Consider the following 23,320-nt stretch of genomic DNA (forward strand, 5'->3'; position numbering starts at 1 on the left):
TGTATGTTACTATTTTTTCTTTTAATTATAATTATTTGTGATTTATTTGTTTTCTAAATATAAATTGTTTATTACACCAACAAATATGATAAATTAATACAAATAAATAAATTTAGTAAAATAAATAATTAAAATAAAATCTATATCAAAATATAAAAACATAACAATATAAAAATAATAAACATAATAAACATAAAAAAAAAATTTAAAAAATTATTAAAATATATTATTTAAAAAAAAAATCACAAAACAACAACTAAAATTTAAAACACATTTCTAAATTTAAACAAAAGGTGAAAATTTACATACATATGTATATAAAAAATTATAAAAATATATGAAAATAAATATGAAAAAATATGGAAAAATATAGAAAAAATATAAAAAAATAAAATAAAAAATAAAAAATAAAATAAAAAATATAAAAAAAAATAAATTAAAAAAATAAAATAAGAAATTTAAAAAAAAAATTAAAAATTAAAAAAAATTAATTGAAAAAAATCGTATTAAAATGTAATGTATTAAAATATAATAAAATAAAAATATGAAAAAACACAAAAATTTTAACTTCTAACAAAAATATTGCTAAAATTTCGCACACTACTGTACACATAATTGTTTTTTGCTCTATTCTAACGCCCCTGCTGGCGTGAGTGCATTGACTAAATGACGGAAACCTAAACCTGCTCAGTGGCCGTGTGCAGCGGACGCACTTGTAGGCTTTCATTTACGATGTGTGATATTTTTTTTTCTTCTTGAAGAAACTATGAATGTCGCGTCGCCGGTGAAAAATAATATTTTAATATTATTTGTATATTTATAAATGCAAGATATGCATCTACATAGATACATACATATATTTCCAGTTGTATGGACTTATGCGCACTTATTTTGCGGAGACAAGCTATAAAATATGGCAGCAAAATTTATATATTGAAGGAGGAACTGTCGAGACTGTAAGACATTATTAAATTAGTTGAGTGAGGTTGTTGCTTGTGCTTGAGACATGTGTTAGCAAAGTGTTCGCTTGTAAGTTGAAAAGGTATTTTTTAATTGAATTAATTTTATTTATGTGGCAAAATGCATTTACGATAGTAATACTTGTAGATAAGTTAATTATGTAATATAATAAATTAATTTTAAGGATTTTTAAGGATGAAAATGTCAGAAATAAATATGTATGTATGCTTTGAAAATAAGATTTAAAATAAATTAATTAATTTAAAAAAAAAAAAAAATATAAATGGTAGGTTAAGTTGCAATCCATAGGGTAGCACAACACGACATAACATAGCACTTAATCTAACTTAGCTTACCTTAACATCACTTAACATAGCATAACTTAACTTCACTTAACGTAACGTAACTTAACTGAACATAACATAGCGTAACTTAACAAAAAATATAATATAACACCACTTCATCTAACTGAACTTAACGTAACATAATGTAACTTAGCAAAACAAAAAATAAAATATAACACAAGATAACTATCTAACTTAACTTAACCTTACTTATCTTAACGTAACATAACATAACTTAACCTATCAACATATATTTAAAAGACAAATTACATATCATACACAAAAAGCACAGCTGAATTCATTCCTGTATACACCTCAGCCACATCCTCGCTCTATGGCACATACCATACTACATGTGAACATAAACATAGTTTACAGCCCTACACAGGCACATTAACATAATACAAATGTGTTCCAAATAAAATTTTTCATTTCACTTTTTTCGGTTTTGACATGACAACTTAATGGATTTTAATCTGTCACAAAGTTCAGTGACGGCAACTTGACGTTATTGTGACGCCTTGAAAGCAAGGAGCACAACGCCGAGTTAGTGACTAAGTATATGGAACCCGCCATATCCGTCAAACTAGTAAATAGAAAATCAAAAAGACACCCAACTACTTGCGCCAATAGATAGTTGATGCTCGAGACGCTAGGGAGCAGTCAATCCGACATACTTTCACAGCCATTGAAAACTGTGACGTTGAAAATTCGCTCCGCCGATCGCCGATTGCCATCCGAAACCGAACACACCAGACACCTTACTAGGCGCTGCACAACAACAGCAACGGCAATAAGAAATCCTTTACAAATGCGGGAGGGTGCTAAGCAGTTCGAACTGCGGGGAGCGTGGAGCGGCTAAATGAGTGCCAGACAGTCAGTCGGAATGCCGTGACTAGAAGAAAGATCGCCCTGCTGTTGTTGGTGGCGCATAGCCGTACAATTTGCGTTGATTGATTATGAGCGCGAGAATTCACAGGAAAATTTCACTAAAATAACAAACAAGCGCGATGCACACATTCAAACTCATTCACACATATGTATGTATGTACAAGCATCAACGGTCTGACTTGGATGTGTCTGTTGCATGCATGAAGTTTTTTTTGTTGTATCTCATGAAACAAAATCAATTTGATATTTTCAGAAAATAGAAATAATTAAAGGAAAATCATCAACGCTGCCGTGTGTGTGTGGTGGTTTTTAATTGAAATATGTCAATCACTGCTTGAGAGTGGAAGCGTCTACACTTTTTTCATATGCTTAGGAGTATATTATATCTAATAATGTGGGTGATATTGCGGTCAGCTGATGAAATAATTATATTTTTTGAATTGAATTTTAAATTAGTGAGACAATCTTCTTGATGTGACTTTGAAAATTATTTTTTACTAGCGGGAATATAATTAAGAAATATAAAATGTAGGATATGGAAATTAAAAAGGTTTGTATTTAAATATTTTAAATCGTAGACGAAAATAAATGTGTAAAAAAAATTTATGTACATATGTATCTACATATGTGTGTACAATCATAAAAATATAAAAAAATATGAAAAATGTGTATGAAAAAGTTTATATAAAAATAAATTAAAAGTAAAATTAAAAAGAAATAGAAAAAAAATTTAAAACAATGTTAAAAAAAAAAAAACAAAATTTAAAAATAAATTGAAATAAAAATATAGACAAAAATTTTGCAGAAACTCGCCTATTGGAACAAATTTAGTTAACCAAACAAAAAATGTTACACATTTTTAAGAATATTGTCTGGTATTTTGTGCTACCACCAACTCTTGATTATGAATCAATAAGACCCTCGTAAATCGACCAGTCCCTTTGAGCCAGCCACAACTTGGTTGAGTGCTCTAATTCTGCTTCGCCGAAGCCTATTTTTAGCGAAAGTTGGACAATGGAATAGAAGTGTCCAACACGCCATCCTCCAAACAACCGATCAAATCGACTTGTATGTTATTAAAAAAATTGTTTTTTTATTTATTGAAGTTATCTATTTTTTCATGATTATTTTATTATTTTTGATTATTATTCTAATCTCTTTTTAATTAGTATTTTTTTCTTGTATGACAGTTTTTAATTATTATTTTATTTTTTAATCGTTTTTTGCTATACTAATATGTTCATTTTTTTACTATTATATTTATTAATATTATTTATAATTTTTATTTTTTTATTTTTTTTTATCTTATTACTTATTATTCTTAAATTAAGTGTTTCTTTATTTATTGAAGTAAATATTATATTTCTTATTTTTTTATTATTATTATTTTTTATATTATTTTAATAGTTTTTCATGATTATTTTAGTATTTTTTGATTTCATTTTTTAATCATCGCTTTTTGTTATTATTTAATTTAATTGTATTATTTTTTTAAATATTTTTTTTTGTTTGTTACTTTTATATATTTATTTTTTTATTGTTATATTTATTTATTTATTTATTTTTTATTATTTTTTTTATTGTTATTGTTTTTTATACTATTATTAATTTTTTATTTTTTTATTTTCATTATGTTTTTTCTTTAATAGAAATATTATTTGTTTAAAAAAATTAAAAAAAAAACAACTACGAAGAAGCAAATTTAATTTTTATATATTTAAAAGGTAATTGCATATTTTTAATTTTAGCGCATTTTAAATTTTTTATAAATAAGTTTCTATAAACAATTTTTTTGGATAAAATTTTTAAAAAATTTTTAATTTTATAATTATTTTTTTATTTTTATCCAATTATAAATCAAGTTCTCATATTTAATAAATAAAATATTATTTTATTTATGAATTATTATTTTATTTATGAATTTTCGATTTTATTTCGAATTTTCGAATATTTTGTATTTTTCAATTTTTATGATTTGTTTTTATTTTTAAACTTATAATTAATTTTGACTAATTTTTGAATTTCATTTTAATTTTTTTTAATTTTTTCCAATCATAAATCAAGTTTTCATTTTAATTAACTAAAATCTAATTTTATTTTGAATTTTCGAGTTTTTTGTATTTTTAAATTTTTAGTTTTTCGCACTTTCGATTTTTTGTTAAATATTATTTTAATTAATGTATTTTTTTTTAACAAATATAAAGAAGTTTTTTATTTAAAAATATTAAGTTAAATTTTTATATTTTTTAAAATTTTTATACCTTAATTGCATAAAATTTATTTTTTTTCACATTCGAATTTGTTAAGATTTTTTTTTTACTTTTTGGATTTATTTTTAATTGTTTTCATTAAACGAAAATTTCATTTTTAAAATTGTTTATTTTATTTCTTATGTTTTTATTTATTTTTTATTTGTATTTATTTATTTTATTTTTTTTATTTATTATTTTTTATTTATTTATTTTTATTATTTATTTTTTTATTATATTTCTTATATTTTTTATGTATTCACGATATTTTTAGTATTCTTAAATTTTTGGTGTTCCCTTTCATTTTTATCTCTATTATTGAATAAATTTTTATTTTTAATTTTTTTCTTATCCCTACTGCATTTTAGAATTTTTTAAAATTTTTTGTTCTATTTTATTCAATTATGAATCAATTTCTTATTTAAAAAAAAATATTCCTATTTAAATATTATTGATTTCTAACACATCATATGTGAGCTGCCCACATTGGATCCGATAACTATGTTTCGAAGCGACCGCAGACTTCATTTGCATAAAATTGTATGCATATATCCTATATATTTCATATTTTAATTTTTATTTTGTGCATAATTCTCATTTTTCTAATCAATACTTCTTTTTAAATATTTTTCGTTAATTCTTCATTGTTCCCTAAAATCAATAGCGCCTCATTAACATAACTTACATTGTAATATCGTAAACCAGATTATAATCGAAGGAATGTGTAATCTCACTCACCTCTCTTTTGCATGAATGAAAATAAGTCATCCAGAAATTCTTTTCTTTTCGGATCATCGTTGATCTCGTAAAGCTGCAAATAGAAAAAGAAGCAAAAAGAAAAATAATGAATTGCAAATGACTTGTATTGTACAAGGACAGATTATAAAAAGGCTGTAAAAAATGTAGCAATCAACAAAAGCAAATGACGACACGGCAAAAACAAGCGTTAAATATCATCTTGACCTCAAAGGTCAAAATTAGCACATCAAGAGGGGGCACAACAATGAACCCTATTTGGCACCGTAAAATACCGCAGAGGCGCACACACTCATCGCCAATGTAATGCGCCTTAACGAACAGTTAGAATACCATACGTATTATATACATACATATGTGAATAAAAAGGTGCCTCAAGCGCGCAGGGGGTATAAATATTGCATGCTACCCTTATTTGCTACAAGTTGCAAGTACCAACTTAACAACAATAACGTTCACGCCTTTTTTGGCTTGTGCTGCCAGCCAACTCAATCGAATTTTCATTTAAAAAATTTTATACCAGGATCTCCGTGTCTCGTGCACCTAAGCAGCCACACCTGAGGTGTTGCTTACAACCGACCAGCCAGCCAATCCGTCAACCCCAATAGCAACAGAAACAAGGAAATATGAAAGCAAATGCTGTGATAATGCGCAAAGAGTGGAAAAAGGTTACAACAACAATGCGATCAAACAAGAACAACAATCTGCAAGCGCACGTGACCTTCCTTATCTGAAATCCAATTGCGCTTGTGTGTTCCTCGCCGCTCTTATAATCTCCCCTGTATATCCGAAGCATCCCTGCAGGAGCGCAAGCCTTGGCAAATGGTTGAGCAACTTTTTTTGAAATTTTCCGCCATAACACGCAAGCGCCCCTCACCTATGTGTTCGCCTTTCATTCTTTCATTCATCGTTTCTTGTTTTTTTTTTCTTTTATTTAACATTTCCAATATCCTTTGGGGTAGCCGGAACACCTATCATCTTTTCATATATGTGTTTGTATTTGTAGTCTATGATTGCCCAATATTGTGATAGAATTTGAAGTGGCGGAAAAAAATGTGCGAACAAACAAAAGTTTATTGATTGCTGTACTCAAGCGTTTGTTGTTGCATTGCATGGATGTTTTGTTGCATTTCATAGCTGTGCTGTTGCATATCGCGTATTGGAGGGGCCCATTAGGTTTTGTATAGACATGTAAGCGCTACCGAAATGTCGGCATTCAAGCAGTAATAATCTTGTAATCATTATTAGCTTGACATTTTGTGGGGCAAGAGAGGCGTTATAAATAACATGCGCCTAATTAGTGAGAACAGCATAAGAGTGTGAGAGGAAACCCAGAGTTATTACTATTAGAGTATAAGAATAAAGTATAAGAATCGAAGGGACAAAAAAAATTTCGAAAATGTGAAGGCAGTTGATAAATTTGAGGAATAAAATAAAGTTATTATCTAACGGCAAATAAGATTTGGGAAATAAGATTTAAAAAATAAGTGATTAACGTTTTGAAATATTTTTAATTTTTTGGAATATTAAGATGTTTCAAAAGTGTATATTTTTGCATTTCAAAAAACGAATTTCTGCATATATTATATAACGAATGATTAGATATTGAAAATATTCACCGAATTGTCTAAAATCATCTGGCAAATAGTTTCGGAGATAGGAGCATACATATGTACATATGTATATATTTGTAAGAATTTTCAACTTAGTATAGTGAGTTTCTGTGTAGACACTGTTTTCAGAGTCCGTGAAGAAAATTTCTCCGAAACCGCTGCATCGATCAACTTGAAAATTTCACACGACCATCTGGGATATGTATGTACTTTCAGATTATAATCGTAGAAATAAGAATTGTGATATAAAATTCGATTTTTTAACGCACTCTGAAGTGCAAACTTTTTCCCAAAAACTATTCTTTTCCTTGGGAAACCGTTCTCCCACCTTTCTACCTATATTCATCTATTGTTATACTTTTTTTTGGGGTTTTTTTGAGGATTTTCGATTTGATATAATTTTTAGCAACAAATGCTTCCTCATCGCACTTTTCGTGGGTGCTCCTCTAGATCGGCAAGATTATCAAGAGAATACAAAATTTTTAAAAAATTGGAATCACTGATTATTAAAGTATATTAAATGCCGTAAAATTAGATTATTTTTATTAAAAAATATAAAAATGGTAATTTAATTGGAAGACGCTTAAAAACAATATTTAAAGAATTATGCTTATGAAAACTAAGTTTATGCTTTTCTTCTAAGAAATCATATGGCAAATTGCCCTGCCAAAAGCCGACGGCAGCTAAATTGAATGGGTAACTAGAGATATTGCTTTATAAATTTAGAAAATTATTAAATTTGCCGACGGTACAATGTCGTTATATATTTGCCACCAAGCAATAAATTTAAAAAATTAATAAATTTGCCGACGGTGTAACGCCGTATTATATTTGCCACCAAGCAATAAAATATTGCGCAATAAATTTTCATAAACAAAAAATATATACATATATGTACATATTACAATAATTATACAAATATTGAGGTTTTAATTGCCACAAATACCAATGCAATAAATTATTGCACAATAAATTTTCTAAAAAATAAATTATATAATAATTATATATATTTATTAAAATTAAATTTTATACATATATTTTTTAAAAGTTATTGTGCAATATTTTAAATAAAATTGCACAGTAAATGTTAAAAAAAATGATAATATACATTCTTATAATTACATTTTATTATAATAACATATATATTTTTTTTAAATTTATTGCGCAATATTTTTTTGCATTGATATTTATGGTATAATAATTACTTTTAAATTTCAAAATTCCAAATATAAATTTTTCTATATTATTTTTAAGCGTTGTGAATAATTTCTGAATATATTGAAGCTACAGGAATATTTTTATAAAAATAGCTGTTACAATTTAATGAAATTAGGAGAGAGTAGGTAAAGATAGTTGGTATATACTGAAGATTCATAAAATCGTGTTGTAACCAATAGTCATAAAGACAAAGGATTAAAAATCAATTTTTTACTTTAATATTGAAAACAATATCTCTGTATATACATGTATGTACATATGTACATACTTAATTTTGTATTTGTATTATTTTTTGGCTCTTTTAGTGAGAGTAAGAGGAAATATAATTTACGGCCTCCACAAATTTTTCTTTGCTATTCTGTTATCCGCTTCCTTCATATTTTATTAACTAATACAGTCTACAACCGTCTAAGTGAGAACATAGAAACAGAAAACACAAAATTTTTATATTTTAGTTTTTGAATTTTATTTTAAAACTCTTACGAAAAACATTTGTACTACGATTTGTAGTTTTAGTTTTCGAAACAATGTGTTTTGAAACATAAATAAGTTTATTTTTTGAAGAAAATTATCAATATAAAAATTTATTTGATGATTATTTAATATTATTTTATGAAACTTCAAATTTTTATTTTATGAGCGATTTTGGTACATCTTAAAGCATATACAGACAATGGTGTGTAACTGTATTTTATGCTTTAATAGTTCTCCTTCTAATAATCTAATAATTCTCTCTTCTTCGTTTTTCATCTTTCATACACAGGTACGGTACTAAGTACACATACAAACACACTTTATGAAAAACAAGACTACCTAAACTCTTCAAGGCCGCTAAGGTAAGTCAAGAATCTAAAAATTGCACGAAAAGTAAAGGTTGAAGATATAATATTTTCAAGCTGAAAACGAGCTAATATGATATTTTTTATCACTTTCCTTACATCAGAAATTTTATTCTTATTTTAAAGACTTAATTTTTTATATTTTAGTTTTGTAAAATTAGTAGTGAATTTTTAAACCTCATCATGAATTTCCATAAACGAACCTATTTCGTAAAACTAGTTCTGAATTTTTTAATTTAATTAAAAAATAAAAAAATGCTTCTTCTTCTTTACTGGCTTCAATCATTAGAGTACCGAATTTAAACCCGAAAATTAAAAGTTTAGAAGTTGCATTTAAGGGTTAAGGCTTCGTTTGCTTGTACTTTTCCATATACGAATGCCCAGCTTTGTAGCTATCATGAAAAACAGTTACCTCTCAGCTTTGATTTACTTTTTTGTGCATTTAATTACACGTTATAATTTGGATTAAAACTGCAATTTTTCGACTTTTCACTAATAGGAATTTTACGAAATTTCAATTATAAAAATGTAACATAATTATTTTAATTATAATTAAGGAAATTTTACAAAATTTTATTTTAAAAGAATTTACAAAATTGATTTTAATATTAATTATGAAAATTACAAAATTTAATTAAGAAATTTAAATTTTATGATTTTAATTATAAAATCACAAAATTGATTTTAATTATAAAATCACAAAATTACAAAATTTTATTAAAAAAAATACAAGTTGATTTTAATTACAAAATTTATTTTAATATTAATTACGAAAATTTTACAATTTGATTTAAAAAATGTATAAAATTGAAATTGAAAAATTTACAAAGTTGATTTTAATCATAAAAATTTTACAATCATAAAAAAATTACGAAAATTTGATTACAAAAATTTTTCAACATTTTATTGATTAAGAATTGATTTATTTATAATTATAAAATTTTTTAATTAAAAAATTAAAATACTTGGTCCGCTATAAAATTTACCTCTTGTATTTGATCCTCTGAAATCAGCATTTTGTTGGGTTTCTTAAACAGTCAAGCAAACTTTGTTAAGACTTTGCTCTACACTGCTAAACACATACACAAACAAGCACGTGCTACTGCCGTTAGACGCTTGATAAATTGTTTTTTATAATTATTTTGTTCAAAATTGTCTTTTTTAATTATTTTTCACAAAATTGTTTTTCTTTTTTAATATTCACAAAATTGTTTTATTTTTGATTTATAAATTTTTTAAACTTTCTGTAGTAATAGCTTGTCACTTACAAACACACAAATTTATTATTATTAAATTATTTATTTTTAATGTCAATTAACACTGCACCAAAATTATTTGAAAATTCTGTCTATGAACCGCACTTGAATTTCAAGATTTGTCTTAATTTGCTATAAATGTACTCATGAACTAATATTATGAACACATTAACACACACTAATAAAAACCGAGGAAGCCAGCATTCACGAAGTGTTCGCCTCGATTCCCACTTTCCGACTGTCCGTGCTACCGTGTAAAATTTATCAAATCGAATTAAAGCGACAAATTGATGAGTTTTGATATACACACGAAATCACCCGAGTGATTGCGATGACGATGCTGCGATATCAAAGGTCGTCAATCAACTGAATGCACTGCAAGATGCACATTATAAAATAACAATCATAAACGCACACAAGCAGGCAGAAGACAAACACAATTACAGCAATAAATCCACACATACACTCACACGTACGAAAAGAAGACGCAAAGAAGGCATGTAGGTAGGCAGATCGATAGAGCGCGCAGACCATTCATCGAAATATCTAAGTGAGGGACATCAAACGCCGAAAATGGTTGAATGGCTGCACACACAAACACACGCATGCATATTCATGAATATATAAAGATATATAGAAGCGGTAAAGAGCGACACTTCTGGAAAATGACCTGATAATGCGGCATGCATAAGCAATAAAAATGAAGGAAGGCCAGCGGCGCACAGCCCACGGCAAAGGCGGACACCGCGCTGCAGCCGCAGCTAACGGACGCGACGACTGCGACTGCGACGCCAAAGATGCCGAAGAAATCAAGCAATGAAGGAAACCTGTTTGCATCACAAGCAATTGCATGAGTGTATGTGTGTGTGTGTATATGTGCATGACTGCGGGAGAGGCGAAGACACGCAGTGAGAGCTGCGACCGCTGCTGCTCTTCAATTCGAATTATTCGATTTTAATTGTGCGAACGAGTGCAAACATGTATGTATGTGTATGTGTGTGTGTCATTAGTTTATTTGTGGGTAAACGAGCAGCATGTGAGCCAATTCGTGCGATGATATAAGGGTAATAAAATCGTGCGATAGACCAATCAAAATGCGCTGCGATAGAGAGTTGCTCACATACATACTCGCATGCATACTTACATACATTTTTATATACTATACATGTATTTTTATATATACTATATTTACATATTTACATATCTATACATTTTTATAGATGCATATACTTATTTTTTTATGTAAGACCGAAATTGTGTTGCATATAAAGACCGCTGCGGACAATCTTAGGCCCCGTTTGATTTGATTATTCACCTACCTAGCCGAAGTAGCACGACAAGCTAGCATGTGTGAGTGAAATAGCGCTAAATAAACGATCGGCTGACAATCTCTAAATAGATACGAACTCTAAATACAAATATGCCTGTATAAATGCATATGTACATATTTATATAAAACGCACATATGCGTACACATACATATGTACATACACATAACTATTCTAAGCTGCTGTTCAAATTAATATTCTAATTCCTGGAAGTGGCAATCATAGTCGACAAGACAACACCGTCTTCTAGGCGGAAACAAAATTACTCCTACACACACACATACACGCACGCAAATGCATGCCGTTACACAAAATTTTAATTTCTATGCACTTTATGACCATATCCATACTACATACTTACATACATACATAAACACTTATACTAACACACACACACACATGTAAGTAACTGCATATTTGGGTTTTAGCACAACAATCTAAGGGTCCGACGAGCTCAGCTTAGCACAACTCAACTTGAGATTAATTTATTGCTGACCCAAGGCGCAAAGGACGCGGCAAGACAATGTGCAATGGCAGGCTACTTGGCCCAAGCAAACAATGCACTACCAAAAATATCAATTTCATTGCAATTGCAATAACAATAACCTTTAAATATCCATACACTATATCTTACATATATTAAAATCTGCTTATTTATACATATGTATGTATGTATGTATGTCTACATCTAAGTAGTAACTCACTTGGCTGCAAATGCCTTCAAGGCTTCGCAAATGCATTGCGCTGCCTTATTCTCGTTGCATATTATGCACACTTGCACACATACATACATTTAGGTATATGCATATAATTACAACTAACTAACGAACTAAGTCCTGCAATGCCACTCGTCACCACTAATCTCTGATTTCACAGTTTTTTTCCATTCGCCTTATTTTTGCCATATTCAGTGTAGGTCCTTCTGCATTTCCCTTGCTCGAGCATTGTTTGGCCACCTTTAAATTCATATTTTCGACGCCGAAATTGTTGTCTGTAAAAATAATCACTACATTTTGTTGTTGTTGTAGCGTTGTTAGTATGTCTCTTGGCTGGCGATTTAAATAGTTTGTACTATATGGTAGCGAAGGAGGACAAAAGCATACACACACTGGTAAATATCTAGCATGCTTGTATAAATATGGGTTCTAAATTGATTTTCGCCTTTTGTTTTCATTCCACGAATATTTTATAAAACGAAATGAAACCTTTTTCTTGCTATATTAGTCAAGAATAAATAAAATAAAAACACATTTAGAGAGGCCTTGTTAGGAGCAGCGACTAGCCAACAGTCGGTATATTTTTTTTTTGAAGGAGAAATGAAGTAATATATCCACACTTTGGTCTACTACATTTCAGTGCCTTTCATGAAGTTGATATAAAACAAGTAAGGAAAACCTAAGTTCGGCTGCAACCGAACATTTCATACTCTTGCAACTGGCAAGGATTAAAGCCAGGGAGATACCTTAAGGTGCCATGTCAACTAGAAGATCGGAATATAAGCAATTTTATATATGTACATATGTATGTATACTCTATATAACACACTGACCAAGAAATTCGGCATAAGATTCGTTAGAAAAACAAAAATTATTATATGGGAGTTTGGGTAGTATCGACCCGATTTTATCTAGTAACTGAAATCATGCAACATACTAAAGGAATGTTCCCTGGGAATTATTAAGATACCTCACATTCAATCACCAATAATATGGAGTAAGGTCAGCCGGATGTTCGAAAATCCTGATATTAGTTATTTGGGGACAAGATCAAGTTTTCGCCCAGTTTTATTTCTTTTAGGCACAAAGTTATACTGTTATGAGTAAAACATGTTCTTTAATTTTCATTGAGATAACCCAAATATTGACCGATATATCCAACATAAAGTCAACTAGAAGTTCGAAAATCTTTATATTAGGTATACGAGTATAGGGGCTCAGGGGAGCATTGACCCGATTCAACCCATTTTTGATACACAGCGTAACCATTGTCAATTAAGGATACTGTCTGCACTTGAATTGCATATCTTACAGGTTGACCGATATTTGCGGTAAAAAGTCAACTATATGTTGGTACTGAGTTCCAAATATTCGTGGCTTGAACAGTTTTATTTGGATTTGGACAATTTTTGGTCTTAAGGTGGCATACTTTAAAGGTATTATTCGTGCATAGTTTTATTCCATTATATTAATTGCTTCTTGATTTGTAGACAGGAAAGTGAAAAAATCAAATGGAATTTAAAATTATATTATATGGGACTGTAGTCCGGCCATTGTACCATGCAAATGTTAAAGGAATATCACATACCAAGTTTGGCTGAAATCGGTCGGGCGGGTCCCGAGATATGTGCATGTGGGGAGTGAGTGGGTTTAGAATTCGAATTTATCCATTTTGAAACTGTAGGTAGGAATTCTTATACGTTACCTCTACGAACTCAAATATAAACTACCAAGTTTCCTTGCTTGTTGTGCAAATCAGGGATTGACTCCACCGAGTCTCCGCTATATCTATAACTGTTGTCGATTTAACATCTACAACTAGCCGGAGGTACATAAATTCCCTCTTTTTCAGATGCTGGTTGTAGGCTAATTCATATACGTCACAGTTGCAAAGGATGTCCTGTAATACTTTGTAGGTTTACCGTGAAATAGACTGTTAGATACACCAAGAGATTATGTAATTCCCTCACTATCTTTGGTGAAGCTATAGAAGACTTTAGTAATGTCAAAAACGCTTGAATAACTTTATTTATTCCATGTCGTCAGCACATTCCTTGTCGGAACAAGAAGGCTTCTGGTAGTGAGAACACGATTCTGGTGTATTATTTTACTGAAAAGAACCACCTCTCACTTGTTTATCTAGTTAGAACCTAGACGTATAGTTACTTATTCCGATATCCCTGTCTACCTTAACCCTTTCCCACTCTTCTCTGTAAGCAAAGGCAATATTGGGACCGCATTTAAGTTTTATTTCACTGGATTTCGAAAATCCGTGGTACTGGGTAGAAACGGCAACTTAATAAGTATCCTATAGTGCCTCTTATTAAAGACGTATGTATAATAGGAAGGATACACTCAGCATCATCCTAATGCACATATGTGCATATGTACTATATGCTTATTTTCTAAATTTACGGCCAGCGCTGACTTAAAGCAATTTTCATTTAATTTGTTTTTTGATATTTAATAATAGAAACCGGCAATATACTTTCGACTATATGCAAGTATCTAACTGCATTAACACATTGCCTCAACTCAAATTTCAAAAAATATGTTTCTGTAGTGGCCGCAACTAATTAATTAGTTTTCGAAATTTATCCGAATCTGCACTTCGTATAGATATCCTATAAAAATATTGAAATATTACATCTAAAGCAATTTGTTTTTGTGAGTTTATGTTTGCTAGAATCGCAGCATACATGTGTGATACATATGGCAACACTTCATTCCGCACTTTTTCGAAATTTTATAAATTATTCGACTTTCTAACGCCTTAGGTGGTCAGATAAGAGAAAGTAAATGGGTGTATGGAAAATTGACTCCATATAAGGAGACATACTACATACATACATACATATGTAGTATATATGTATGTATTTTGAAAAAAAAAAAAAAAAAAAAAAATTGGGAGACGTTACAATTTCAAATAATTGGGAACCACATAGGCGAAGACATCAAAAAAGTAGTTAAAATTATTTTTTTATATTTTTTGTGCTAGAAATATTATTATTAGAAATAAAAAGATATTATATTTTATTTTAAAAAATAAAAAAATTTTTTAAAATAAAAAAAATATTAAATTTTATATTTATTATATTTTAAAATTAATTTTCTAGCAGAAGTCATCGTCGTTTAAATGCTTATTAGTCATCCTCCAAGCCTGTGCGCTGTGGCATGCACTTTTGCATATAATAAAACACTCACTACAACAACACAAACAACATACATATGTAAATGTGCAATAAACCGTCTGGATGTCAACATTCAAAAATTTTTAGTTTTACATTTTTTTTTTAGTTTTTGAAAATTTTCGCAGAACTTTCGCGCTCGCATCGCAAGCATAATTGAGATAATTGCCAGCGACTACAAATTTTCGCAAATATTAATATTTTTATGTGTTCCGCACGGCAACGCTCAGTCTGCTTGCAACAGCCATAATATGCAAATGTCTGTATGTATGTATGTATGTGGGTGCGTGTGTGTGTTGGAAAACAAATGACTTATCAATCAAACTATTTTTAAGCAAATTATTGTCGGCATTTCCTGCCTTTACCCCAAAAATGCGCGCCTGCCACTCAAAAAAGCGGCGCAGAAGCAACGCTGCCGTCACTTGCAGCCGCGAAATGTGCACAAATGCAATCGCATGCACACACATACACATGTATGTATGTGAGTATGTGTATGGGTGTGTGAGTGCCTTGCATTGGTGCTTGGTGTGCTCGCTTATAAATATCTATAACGAAATTGCCGCTGTCTGCCACATTGTCTGTTGTCCGCTTTGTTGTAAGTGGGCTCTACCGCTGCGCCTCTGTTGCTGCTGTATGTGTCTGCGATTGTGGTGGCTGCTCACTGTTGCCGAACGCCGCACATTCACTTCATGTTGCCCGCCATATTTGCCACCATTTTTCGTATCGCAACAATTCGTTTGGTATTTGTTGTTGTTGTTGCTTTTTGCAAAAGCATTTTTTGTTCGACTGTTGTTGCTGCTTCTTCAGCGAGTTTTCCGCTTCAGCAGTCGCGGCATGTGTGTTTGTGTGCGCGAAAATGTGCTGCTGAAGAAGTGAGTTATTTTTGGTTGCCGCCTTTCTTAGGCGCGCACATATTTACCGCCAATAAGGGTGGGTATTTCAGTTTTTTATTTCACAGTTTTTATTATTGGTAAGCGATAAGATAAAGGCATGCCGTTGCGGTTGCAGAAATGTGAAATATGTAGCAGTGCATGGCAACAACAACAAATTATGGAGTAAGTCGAATATTGGTAATATGCATTTATGCTTGGAATGTGCATTTTTTCTTAAGAAGTTTGAAAATCTTAACTGTTTCAGTGAACTTTTCACAACTTTGAATTATTTCTTAAGTCTTCAAGCCAGCTATAAATAAATTGCAGAATAATAAAATTAACTAATCGCTGAATTATGAAGCCGTTTTCTCAATCCATAATTGAAATGATTCTTAACCTGAAAATTTCTTTCGAAAGCGACAACTAACTGAAAATAATTAACAAATTATTAAGATTCTCGCATATTTGAGAATGTCTTATTTGTTGAGGTTTCTTCGAGAATAAATTTAGAACTTGACCGAGCAATATTAATTTTCTCAACCTCAGCTGACATCGGCGTGACATGGCCGTTAACATAGAAGAGTGTTGAGCCGAGTAGTCAAAAATTTCTCAAAGCTCTCTCTCTCTAAATTGTGTCAAACTTCCGTTTATTACGTAGGTTGCCTTTTATATTTTGGGCTTTGGCAACCCCAGTGTTGCAACCTGGCAACTCACAACTCTATCATATAGTTTGACATTTTTGTTGTTATAAACTTTGAACATTCTGACATTCGAGCGCTATTTGCGTTGTTTACAGTAACTTAAAATATTCTTCTCGACCAAAAAATGGAATTAAATCGGGTAAATTTTCGAGCGTTTATTTTTTACAACTTTCGACGCTTCAGCAACAGTGTATCGATGATGAGGTCAATGACAATATTAGTTTGTCCATCAACGTCAATAGTGTTAAACGATGTAATGGTGAATTCAATCGAGGTCGTACATAACTACAAGACGAATTTCGTGAATGTAATTCGAAATCAGCTGTTGTTCCGGAAACTATTGATGCTGTGCACAAACTAATACATACTACCAGATCGTCATGTGACCTATAGTGAGATAGAGACAACCATAGGCGTTAGTTAGACCAGCATATATTCAATATTGCATGGACATTTGACTGTAAAAAAATGTCACGTTGGCTCCCACACAATTTTTCGATCGCTCAAAACAAGGTTCATGTCGATTGGTCGAGAGTAATGTAAAAAACAAAACAGAAATACGATAGCTGTGCTTCGAAATAAGTCTATGAAATCGTGAGAGATGATGGAACGTGGATTTACGCGTAAGCGTCCGACAGTAAACAACAGTCGACTGCATGGGTGTTTCAAGACGAGCCGAATCCAACAAAAATTGTTAGCGCACGAAGCATTTTCAAGCAAATGGTTGCCTGTTTTTTCGAACTGGATAATCGCAACCATAGAACTCGAACATTGCCGCAGAACAGTGTCTGTGAGGTACACAACCATCTGCTTGACAGTTGTCTTTCAAGAAACCAGCGAAGACGGATCACTTTTCACCACGACAATGCAAACCCTCATACATCGACTGAAACAACTGCATTTTTGAGAACTCAAAACATCAATTTGATGAGTAATCCAACGTATAGTCCAGATTTGGGACCGAAATGACTCTTTTTATTCCCGAACATAAAAATTAAACTTAGAGATCAACGTTTCTCGACACCTGAAGAGACTGTTCATGCGTTCAGAAGTCATGTTTTGGAGATACCGCAATCAAAGTGGCAAAAGTGCTTCGAAAATTGGTAGAAACGCATGTAGAGAAGTATATAGATTTTAATGGAGAATATTTTGTGAAACAATAAAGCGATTATCGTTCATTAAACTTTGTTTTTGTACGCTAACCCCGGTACTCTACGTAAGAACCCTGGTAGGAGTGTATCACTCAAGATTGTTAACAGTTTCCAACTAGGTAAGAACAAATTTTACTAAAGCATTTTTTGAGCTCAAAAATATTGAAATATTGATAATTTCTGTTATGTATGAAAAACGACTCTTTAAGCCCTGGGTATAAATTAAAATTCCGTTAAAAATATGATAAACCGATGAAAATTTCGCCAGCTCAAAGCATACACGAAAAGAAAAACAAGTTTCTCTAGAAACTATCAAATTACAACATCGTTTTTCTCACAGCATTTTGTAAATAATTGATTCCAACTCAATGCACAGGATAATCACATAGCAATTTTTGAGACTAAAATCTTAGAGAAATCATAGGAAAACTTATAACCGGTTCAATTGAAGACAGCGATTTTCAAGTTGTTCTTCAATGTCCAGTATGCACACATTTACGCGACCAACAGCTGCTTGTTGATATTTACATATGTCTGTATGTATGTATTTCCAAATGAAATTCCTCTTATCTTACGCGACACTAAAGGGATGCTGCACTGGGACCGGATATGCGCGCCGGGTGGTGTCAACATATGTTTCACGCCTGGCAAAGGGCAACATCTCAAGTGGACATTTATTGAGAAATGATGCTTCAGAAGGATCCTGCCATAGAGCAAAATCATGTTAAACGCACATTAATTACCGAATTTGAGTGTCGACGAAGAAGAAGATTCGGAGCTAATTTAGGTGGCAATAAATTGAGCGCACATTTTTCAGCGGCGCATTAATGATGGGAAATCAATCAGGTTTCGCCGAAGCGGAGCGGAGAGTGTGAGGAAACCGTTGAATGAAATCTTCAAGCTGCCTAAGTTTCCACGCGGCGGAAAAATCAACGGTTGCGGAAAATCGTACGAGTTTAAATAAAGTGTGCTAATTGCAAGCCACCCACTCACACATACATATGTACATATACACATACATAATATTGTAAATTGCATTTAGACAGACGCTCAATTAAATTGCCTATTGATGAGTTGCTATTAATCACCAACGCATTTAATGTTTGCACCGAGCTTAATTAAGCAATCAATGTAGCGTGTGCTCATCCTCATAGACACACATGTCCACCAACACCCGCTCACACCCACATTTAGTCATTAGACTACAATTTGCGGCTTCAGTGTTGCAATTGTCATGCTCGGCTGTTATATCTAGCGTTATGGAGGGGGGGCCAATGCGGTTCGCCTCAAGCGTTGGTTGTGTTTTTAATTGAACGCTACTCCGCTCGCTTGCTCATGGGCGTGTGAGAACTTGAACAGATTTTTAACATTAAAGTCCTATAAATAAGCGATCAGATGAGAGAGCGGGCGCGAGATGGTATATGTAGTTGCTGTCTAATTGTGCATTACATGTCGAACAGTGAACATTAAAGTGCGAAGTTGGCACTTCGGGATTTTGAAAAAGTGAATTCGGGATACCGAAATTTTTTTTTAAACTTTATACTAAACGTTTTTTTTTCAGTTTTCAAGAAAAGTACATTTTTTACATTAAATCTTAAGATCCCGAACACGAGATTTCGTGTGAATTTTCGGGGTCCCGAAAATTTTTTTGATATTTGAAATTTTTTTCCCAAAAGCTTTGTATTCTTTTTTCACTCAAAATATATTTCGGGATACCGAAAACTCTTATTTCATTTTTTTTTTTAATTTTTTCTAAACGCTTTGTTTACAATTATCAAGGAACATAATTTTTTAACGTCAACTTTTAAGATTCCAAACACCGAATTTCAAGTGAATTCGGGGTCCCGAAATTTTTTTGATATATCAAATTCTTTTCCGTACTCTTTCTTCACAGAAAATATATTTCGGGATCCCGATTGTTTTTTCATTTTTATTAAAAACTTTTTGCTAAACGCTTTCATGCATTCAGTTTTCAAGAATATATTTTTAACGTTAATCCTTAATATTCCGAAAAACGAGATTTCGAGTAAATTCATTTTTTTATTTTTTACTAAACGCTTTGTGATCAGTTTTCAAGAACGTATATTTTTAACGTGAATTTTTAAGATCTCGAAAAACGAAATTTCGAGTGAGTTCGGGGTCCCGAAAATTTTTTGAAGTTCAAATTTTTTTTTCAAAAGCTTCATGCTTTTTCACAGAAAATATATTTCGGGATCCCGAAATTTTTTATTCAAAATTTTATCCCAAGGCTTCGTATACTGTTTTCACATTGATAATTAATATTATATCTAAACATGTATTATGAAGTTAAAATTTTTTTAATTGTATGATTTCCAGAACTCTTGTTGGTTTAGAATCCCGAATTTAATATGGCGCAAAACGTGCAAACGGGATCTCGAAATTAATTGTATAATTTTCAACACTCTTGTTGGTTCAGAATCTCGAATTACAACATTATCAAACGGGATCCCGAGATTGAAAATCCGCTTGCTCATAAATAAATAAATAAAACAATTATTGATACATAATACCCATGATTCGGGATCCCGAATTACAAGATTATCTCTTTTTAATAAACATTTTATGCACATTGGACGGGTCGAAAAAATATCAATCTTTTTTGTATTACTGGTACATACCTACATATTACTCATAATTCGGGATCCCGAATTACATCATAATCTCTTAATATATTTTTTTCTCGTACATATTCATTTATTAAGGCGCAAACCGTGCAATTTGTGTCCGTGAATAAGTTTACGTTTCCAATAAAAACGGGATCCCGAAATTCGATATTTATATGAACATATTGCACAACATTTTTCTATTTATTGCATTTTGTAAGTACCGAAAAAATATCGATTTCTGTAAAAGCTATACTTCGGGATCCCGAAAACAATAATAATCTTCATAATCTTCACTACACAAACTATTAATTTGTTGTTGCTGTAAGAGGTTAATTTGTAGCTCACGGCATTGTCTTTTAGTTCACTCGTTTGTTAGTTCGTGCGATTACCGTTGCGCCCGTATGGTACATTTTATTTGCCATAAACACAAATTCGTTACACACAGCAACGACTAGTCGCACATATGTACATATGTACATATCTATAGACATTATATACTATACTATATGACAGTGTAAGCCTACTCATATGAAATCTGCTTTCTCGTCCTGCAGCAACATTCATCTCGTGCATTTTCGTAGGCTTAACTCGCTAGCACAGTGCGATGGATTAGTGCGCTGCGCCGCAATACGAGATCTAACCAGTTTGTGCCTACTCTATTAGAATGTATAATATGTATTTGCATATGTACATATGTCTGTATATTTACGACCTCTCTATATTTTCCTCAGATTCATTTTAGTTAGCCGCTACTCGGTCTTAAGATATTAGATACTATTTTATTTGGTTGCATTTTTGTACTGCTTCGGCATTGTTCGACTAATAAGCCTATAGATGTACCTATGTATACTGTATGTCCATATGTATGTATGGTAAACGAGTTGGTCGTGCTTGTAGGTGGATTAAGTGGATTATCGGTTACACCGAGTTTGGTTAGCCTTTTTTCGTTATCGCTGTGGTTGGTATTAGTACAGACGCTAGTGGGTCTTACATTTATACTATTACAGTCTATGTATGTATGTGCTGTCTCGGTGTGGTTAGTAACGGCTTCACCTTTGCCATTATCCTTTCACATAATCCGTTCATATTGCACCGAAGGTTATAAGCTACTGTGCAATTTTGCACGGTCCAATCAAGTGGGCAGCTGTTTTTGAAGGGGCAAATAATTGGCATTTCATTTTTCAGTTCTTGGAATAATGTTAGTTTTGTAAATATAAAAGAAAAATTTAAATATTTTGCAGATTTTGAAACTAAAATACGAAAGAGAAGTTAAGTAACTTGCGTTGTATTCAACGACGCGAACACAGATGACTCGCACCAAAAGACCTGAATTCATAGCGACATCAAAAAGATTTTCCAAAAGAGATGTTTGACAACGGAGCTGAGGGCTCAAGATAGAATATTCATCAACATGCATTTTTCCTGGTGAAAAGAATAAGGTTTATGAATATGACGTCCAAACTGTTCAACAACCTATTGAATGGCGATCCAAAAATTAGGCGAGATAACTCAAAGTTTGTAAGGGGTTACATGGGTTTGTGGATTTCAAAAAAAAGATTTTCTTTATTGGTTTTAAAACACCTCCAGAATATTGTTCTACATTTTCAAGTTGATCCGAGTAATAGTTTCGGAGATACAGCCTTGAGAACTTGTGCGCTTGAGGCTGGCCGTCTTTGAACGTGCTTTTCTTGAAACAGTGTTTTTGAAGTCGTTTGGCAAAATTTCTCCAGAACTACTCAACCGTTCTTCATGAAATTTTACAGAGATCTCTGAGATACAATTATTAAAGGCTTGGACCGTATCAGCTTCAAATTTTCGAAGAATATTTTTAAATATACTATATTACATACATATATGTACATATGTTACATTCGATATGAAAAAACTCGACTTCCTTGGAATTCACCCCATAATTAGAGATAATAATAGAAATATGCTGTCCAGGATCATCTTAATAGGTTCACCAAAACCTTTAATTTCCACTTTGAATCATAGCTAAGTACGATCGTCATGCAAGAGAGAATCTCGGCAACGACTTTCGCATCTCTGAAACTGAAATAGATCCAGCTTTGTATAGAAAGCCGCCTCCACAACATGCCCGAATATTCTTTAGAAAGAAAAGACAGTTTTTAAGATCACATAGTGGCTTTCATTGTCAGATTCAGATTAACAGAACCGATAATCGAACTAATTGAACTATTTTGTTAAGCATAAATCTAAAGATGCCCCGCAGAGTATATGCACCCTATACTACCTATATTAGATTCAAAAAACAACATTTTTTTTTTTTGAATTCTTCGAAGCTTTTTGTTGACCGCTACTGTTTTAATACTTTTTTTGTAAAAATATCACACTTTTATAAAAAAGGACTCACCTGTCGAACTTGCTTGTATTGCTCTTCGAAGCTCCAGGCATTATTTTGCTGTGAAGAACTGGAAGCTTCGCTGGATGTGGAAGAATTTGAGGCGGGGTTAACTAAAGTCAATTGAAATAAAAAGAAACATAGAAAAGTGTAAGTAAAATATATAGTCGAAAAAGTTTTTTTAATTAATTCATTTTATAAAATTTTTGAATTAAAATTTTTTAATTAATTAATTTTATTAAATTTTTT

General features: G+C 31.4%; 1 protein-coding gene across 2 annotated transcripts in view; it reads right to left on the reverse strand.

Moving 5' to 3' along the window:
* The window catches only part of LOC126755402 (protein dead ringer), an 86,008-nt gene that overhangs the window by 26,745 nt on the left and 35,943 nt on the right, over positions 1–23,320 (reverse strand). For both annotated transcript variants that reach the window (XM_050467953.1, XM_050467952.1), the window contains exons 5-6: positions 23,084–23,184; positions 5,183–5,255 (exon numbers count right to left, since the gene is read on the reverse strand). In XM_050467953.1, the coding sequence (XP_050323910.1) occupies positions 5,183–5,255; positions 23,084–23,184 (174 nt within the window). The remainder of the gene's footprint in view (positions 1–5,182; positions 5,256–23,083; positions 23,185–23,320) is intronic.

Source organism: Bactrocera neohumeralis, chromosome 4, assembly GCF_024586455.1.
Source record: "Bactrocera neohumeralis isolate Rockhampton chromosome 4, APGP_CSIRO_Bneo_wtdbg2-racon-allhic-juicebox.fasta_v2, whole genome shotgun sequence".
Taxonomy (NCBI): Eukaryota; Metazoa; Arthropoda; class Insecta; order Diptera; family Tephritidae; genus Bactrocera; species Bactrocera neohumeralis.